Here is a 6,976-nt window from a genome sequence, read left to right as displayed (position 1 = left end):
CCAGTAATTTTTTTCGGCGATGGTGACTTTTCCAGCAACACTAACTTTCTGGTGACTTTTCCGACACTGGTGGCTTTTCCAGTGACTAACCCGACGCCAGTGACTTTTCCGACGACTTTTTTGGCGCCAGTTTCTTTTCAGTAAAACTTATTATTGTTTACAAATATGGGATTTCCATATTTTTTTTTACAAAAATATGCATAAAAAAAAGCTTATATAAATGTAAAAAAATAAAAAATCACATAATTACTTAGCATTATATATGCCATAAAGTAAGCTCTTATAATTTTCCCATATAGTGTAATTTCTACTTTCCAAATAGACTTTATTTTCAATCTCAGTACGCACATTCTCAATGCGCCCAATACGTTGGAAAATGACATTTCTTTAGAAGTGTTGAAGATTAGTAGGTCCGAGTGGACTTTTTCTTTCAAGTACTAGCTACGTTACTGGCCTGTACTAATTAGGTCCCTTCCCACTTTTATTTCGCCAAACTCTCTTTATATTTTCTTTCTTTGGAAATATAAATTCTAACTTGCAAGAAAAAATCACTTCACGAGGACATAATGGTATATTAAAAAATTGTCAAAAATAAATTTATGAGAAATACCACAAATTTTATTTTTGGTCAAATATTGAATTTGTGAGCGAGAATGAAAATGAATTTGTGGCTTGAGCTTTTTAAACTGAGAAAAAAATCTAAACCTAAAATATGTAAAACATCCAGCTATTTTTGCGCCTGTAAAAGTAATTTTTACTGGTGCATTACACTAATATTGGTGAAAGTGATTTTTTTTTCCAAATTATTATATAAATGCACTGATAAAAGTTACTTTTACCAAGATACTTTTGTGCTGGTAAAAAATATCAAGGGAATGATGTTTACACGGCTTGCTATGCCAACGCAAATATGAGTTGTACTGGTAAAAATATGATTTCTAACGTAAATCTTTTTTATCAGTACAATTTGCAAGATGCGTTGAGAAAAATGACTTTTGCCAGTACAATTATGAATTGCGCTAATAAAAATAATATTTTTTGTAGTAAAATAAAAAATGCTAAGAGGCATTTATGGTGCTTAATACTGTTGTGATATATAATATATTGTTATTGGTGTAAACATAATGATAAACAAACTGAGGCTCTTGCCTATGCTCATCTTTTCTTCTTAATGTATAGAAAAAATTAAAATAAATATTAATTATATAGAATAAAATAAGTGTCTGTACTAAATAAACATATATAGTTACATTTATATATTGTATTATTTTAAAGTTTTATTCTGTCCCCACAAATCTTACATGAGTAAAAATTAATATTAGGTTTCACTTATTTCACATTAATAAAAATTATAAAAAAAAGGAAAAATATCAATCACATTATTAAGTCAATAACTTTTCTCAATGTAGTTTGGTTTGTAAACACTCAGGTCTACGAAGCTCGCTACTTGACCCCAACTAATTGCCAATCAAAATTTGGTCGCTAGTTAGTTCGGAGAAACTCATTGAGAACGCTATTAAATATTCATTGACGTTAAACTTGATTAGTAACAGTGAAAGTCTCCCATAGGTAGAACACCACTTTTGAAAAACAAATACATTGAAAGTGGCCTATTGGAATAAATACAAAAACCTATCTATCAAATTGATCTAGAAGAAAACAAGCACGTAATGCTCAGACACCAATTAATTAATCCAAGAGAATCTTGATGATGTTGTGGATGTAAAATGATGAGTAGACTAAAGACCCCATTAATAATGAACACACAAAAGATTGAAATAAGTGTGAATGGATCTCATGCACTGACTTGACTAATAACAGTTGTCCATTAAAAAACAAAATGAATGTTCCACTGAACTTTCCTATATAGCTATAGCTTACATTACTATATCTATATATATACTAAGCGAGTTGGCCAGAGTTAATATAGCCACTTACTTATATCTCTACTTAATAATATTGAAGTTTTGAGTAATATATATATTATTAAAGTTAGAAATTGAGATGATGATGATGAAGATTTCATCGGTAGTGTTGGTGGTGATGGTGGCATTATTGGTGGTTACAGCGCCAATGGTGAAAGCAGTGACTACAAATCAGTGCAAAAATGAGAGGACTCAGTTGGTGAACGAGTGCAGGCCAGTGATATTTGGGCAAGACCCCTCCAACAACTGCTGCCAACGTGTGAGGGTCATCCACGTGGAGTGCATCTGCCCCTATCTCACTCCAAAGTTTGCTAATCTCATTAATCTTGCACGAACAGCCAAACAAATCCGAAGTTGTGGAAGAAACATTCCTCACAACTTCAAATGTGGCAGTCAGTATATATACACTTATTAATTTTATTATATATATGTATTTATTCTACTCTTTATTCGATCGCTTGTCTTTATTTATATATTTAATTGATATATTAATGGTGTTTATATAATTTTTCCTGCTGCAGGTGCTACTTTTCCATGATGTGATCAGAGAAAATGCCCCAAATCGAACCTCTTAAGCTTTGCTTTCAAATTTATGTCTGATACCAATGATCATGTTATTGGGTTTTGTACGTCTGTACTCTGTTGTCATAAGAATTGGACAATTTCGCTCTCTTAATAGTATATTTATAAATTAAAGTGAGATATGCATGGTATATGTATGTTGCAAGACGGGAAACACCTGGTTGAGAATAAAAGAAAGAGCAATTTGCGGCGAAACCCCTTTATGTTTTGATTTTTATACACTTAACCCCCTTATCTTTATTTTTGGTGGCAAAACCCCCTTATGTTTTAATTTTTATACACTTAACCCCCTTATCTTTCTTTTTGGTGGCAAAACTACCGTATGTTTTAATTTTTATACACTTAACCCCTCTATCTTTTGTTTTGGTGGCAAAACCCTTCAGTTTACTTTTCTTTGCAAATTTAAAGTTTTAGTTAAATATTACCGTTAAATACTAACTGGATTACTACTGTATCGACTTCGAGGTTTTACCGTTACATATACAAAGGTGTATACAGTGGTCATCCAGTTGATATTTAACGGTAATATTTAACTGGCGTGTCAAATTTGCAAAAAAAAATAAACATAAGGGGGTTTTGCTACCAAAAAAAAAAGATAAGGGGGTTAAGTGTATAAAAATTAAAACATAAGGGGGTTTTGCCACAAAAAAAAAAAATAAGGGGGTTAAGTGTATAAAAATTAAAACATAAGGGGGTTTTGCCACCAAAAATAAAAATAAGGGGGTTAAGTGTATAAAAATCAAAACATAAGGGGGTTTCGCCGCAAATTGCTCTAAAAGAAAACACCAAAAGAGTTTGAGAAATTTCCAGAACAAAAATTTTACCAGTAATTTTTTCTAATAAGTTCTACATATAAGAACTTCAATCCCCAATATATATATATATGTAACTAAAACGAAATGCTTATATATATATTATATTTATATAGTGTCTGAGAGAGGTCTTCCAATATTGCCTAAATTATGGAGAAAGCCTTATAGCCCAATCAAAACACCAGTTCAAATCCTTTCACGCCTAGGATTTTCAAGTGGGAACACTCTTAAATCTAACAAATTAGAGAGAAAGATTAATGATATATCTAAAGACAGTGAGAGAGAGCCTATTACTATAGTACATATGATGACTAGCTAAAATACCAAATGTGCATACATACTTGACCATGTCATCTTTCTCCATGTTATCATTTTATTATTCAAAGATCTTCATAACTTCATTTTTTTTTTTTGAAATTAAACATTGTGGATTAGCATGAAAGTCCAATACAGAAGGGAAATTTGACATGATATGCTTAAAAATAATTGGTACACTAAAAATATGCTAGGATATTTTGCATCATGCAAAATATACTTATACCATTTTTGCATTCTAATTTTACCCCTAAACAAATAAAAACCGAAAATTCCCATCTCTCTCTCTCTCTCTCTCTCACTCTCTCTCTCTCTCTCTCTCTCTCTCTCTAGGATACTCACAACAGATACACACACATTGTACCAATCGGGCGTCCCACTAGAGATAGTGTTCGGCCGCCTTACGTAGAAGAAACTTGAAACCAACCAAACTCTAAGAAAGACATTCCTTTAGAAAATAATGGGTATGTAATTTCTTCAGTAAATATTGTTTAATTTAGTTGTATTTATGTTGATATTAATAGATCTACACATATCCTTGTTTTTATGTACCATTTTTGTCAATGAAACACGAAATGCAACAAGTTTGCATTTTTCTGGTTTTTTGCAATTTTAGCGATATTTTACGATTTGATTAGTGACATCTAGCGATTAAAGGGCTAGCGTAAGGTTAGGGATGAAATTTATCGATATGTATCGATATGTCGCGACACATTGCATTCTTGTGTTATGTTGACGATATTTTTTCAATTTTCTCGATAATTTTGCGACGTTTGTCGATATATGCTGTTATTGATCATTTCCACGATAATTTGCTATTACTTTCGCGATATTTTGCGACATATAAGTTTGTCATAATTTTTGGTAATTTTTGTTTACAGATTCAAATGTGTTTGTAGTTGTACTGTATGATGGGGCTTGGGCAGTTGAAGGTTTCAACTGGATATCCAATAACCCAAAAAGTAATTAGATGTTAATGTTTGAGGTTGACACAACTTTACAGAAGATGAATGAAATTTTGTATGAAGAGTTGGATATAGACCCTCTTGTGTATGAACTGAAAATAGAGGTGTGTTATATGTACATGAAAGACAATATGATACTGTCAGAAGTTTTAGTCAAAGATAGTCAAGTAAGATTATTCTTAAGAATGAAGGCAAAAATGAGTGTGGAGAACTTGCTGTCACTGTTTGTGACTAAGGTTAAAAGGCATGGGATTTTGGGGCTTACTCCGCCAACTGTCCCCCCAAGAAGTGTTGTTGGGAGTTTTGTCTCAAAAACAGATCCAGCCGTAGGGATGAATGAGCAGGCCCCTACTAATATAGATGAGGATAGGGTTGACAATGGATTTGACCAGTTTAATGAGTTTGATGGTACCTTTTACAATAATGATCCTATAGTAGATTTGAACGAGGATAGTGATGCGGAGTTGCAAGTTGATGAAGTTATAGAGGTACCTTCTTTGAGGTTAGAGCTACCTCTACCATCTCCACCACGTCCAAGGGAGTAGAGGAAAGACCAACAAAGAAGAACCCCTCGTAGTGAAAATCACCAAACACCAGGCACCAGTAGCAGCCGGCCAGGTCCTCCTCGTAGTACTGTACCATCTAATTTTGAAGTTTGTACAAAATTCAAACCTATTGTGTGGACAAGGGAAGACATAGAGGAAAATAATGTTTATACAACTTCTCTTACTGGTACACATTCAGGGGAAATACACGTTGGCAAGTTGTACACAAATAAGACTGAATTAAAAAATGTAGTGGGAAGGTTTGCATTGAAAATGAATTTTGAGTTCATGGTGAAAAAGTCTGGGACTGATGTCTTTTATGCAACTTTCAGAAATTCAAATTGCAAATGGAGAGTGAGGGGGAGGATCAGGGCACGTTGTGACATGTTTGAGGTGACTGTATTCCACAACGAACACACATATAGCTTGGATCCTAGACATGATGATAACCGTCAAGCAGCACCGTGGGTTGTTGGCCACCTTATTAAGAACAAGTTTATATCAGATGAAACTAAGTACAAAGCTAAAGACATACAAAGGGATATGTTTCAGGACTATGGGATCAAGATGAGTTATGAGAAGGCTTAGAGGTGCCGAGAGAAGGCGCTTATGTATGCGAGGGGTACGCTAGTAGCAGCTTATAGTCAGCTACCTGATTACTTTTACGTGCTTGAACAAAAGAATCTAGGTACTATTATAGACATCGTCATAGAGGACAACAGGTTCAAGTACTGTTTCAGGTCACTGGATGCTTGTAGGAGGGGATTTAAGTTTTGTCATCCTGTGATTAGTATCGACAGCATGTTCTTGAAGACAAGGTTTGGGGGCACAATGCTAGTTGTTGTAGCGTACGATGCAAATAACCAATTGTTTTCGATTGCCTTTGCAATTGTTGATAGTGAGAATCATGACTCTTGGAAGTATTTCTTGTAGAAGTTAAGGGAAGCGATTGGGGAGGCTGTAAACTTAGTGTTTATATCGGATAGGCATCAAAGCATTGAACATGTTGTCGAGGTTATTTTCCCCAAAGCATGTCACTGTGCATGCTACAAACATATTTCTATGATTGTCACCCACAAGTTCAAGAGTGATGTATGTAACACGCAAATATGGCCGGCCTCTTACGCATGGTCGAAGAGGGATTGTGATAGACATTTGCAGGTGCTTCGACATGGATCCTGCCATCGCTGCTTATGTTGAGAGTATATGATTAGAAAAGTGGGTTCGTCCTTATTATCTAGGAGACAGGTACAACATCATGACAAACAACGCTGCAGAAAGCCTCAAGAACGTGACAGAAGAATTTCGGGCATACCCACTACTCTAGTTGAGTTCATAAGGTTCACACTACAAAATTGGTCTGCTAACCGTCTCAAAAAGGCAAGTAAGTGCGTTACCCCTTTCGCAACTCATTTTGAGGAAGATTTGATAAAGCAACACGAGGATGGTAGACGTAGAAGTGTCCTACGTACGGTGCACAATTGTTTAACGTTGAAAGAGGTTATGACGGTTCTGACTTTGAGAAAGGTGGTGATGTAAACTTAGTTGAGAGAACATGCACATGCGGCATTATCAATATCTGAACCTGGATCTCTTTCTCTGAATCCTTGATGCTGAATCTCCTTTGCTGATGATCTTTCTTCACGATCTTCCTCACTATGATTGAGGTATCACTTGATGTGTGTGGGCACTACTCTAATCACTAAGAGAGGTTCGAAATATTGAGGAAGAAAAGAGAGAGAGAGTGGCGGCTAGAGAAGAGAGTGGAGGCTCAGGTTTTTCTGATTCAGAAAGTGTGTTTTTCCTGAAGCCTTCACTATCTATTTATAGCA

General features: G+C 34.8%; 1 protein-coding gene across 1 annotated transcript; it reads left to right on the top strand.

The window, feature by feature from the left end:
• The first annotated feature begins 1,897 nt into the window (after positions 1–1,897).
• Positions 1,898–2,629, top strand: LOC115704648 (uncharacterized). Its single transcript, XM_030631849.2, has 2 exons — positions 1,898–2,317; positions 2,447–2,629. The coding sequence occupies exons 1-2, from the start codon at positions 2,005–2,007 to the stop codon at positions 2,461–2,463; spliced, it is 330 nt and encodes a 109-aa protein (XP_030487709.2). The 5' UTR covers positions 1,898–2,004; the 3' UTR covers positions 2,464–2,629.
• The last annotated feature ends 4,347 nt before the right edge of the window (positions 2,630–6,976 follow it).

This window comes from Cannabis sativa, chromosome 1 (genome assembly GCF_029168945.1).
Source record: "Cannabis sativa cultivar Pink pepper isolate KNU-18-1 chromosome 1, ASM2916894v1, whole genome shotgun sequence".
Taxonomy (NCBI): Eukaryota; Viridiplantae; Streptophyta; class Magnoliopsida; order Rosales; family Cannabaceae; genus Cannabis; species Cannabis sativa.
The sequence above is the reverse complement of the archived record's forward strand: the minus strand, read 5'-3'. Positions and strand labels throughout refer to the sequence as shown.

Coding starts and splice junctions, on each gene's coding strand:
- LOC115704648 (XM_030631849.2), top strand. CDS start 2,005: ATGATGATGATGAAGATTTCATCGGTAGTGTTGGTGGTGATGGTGGCA.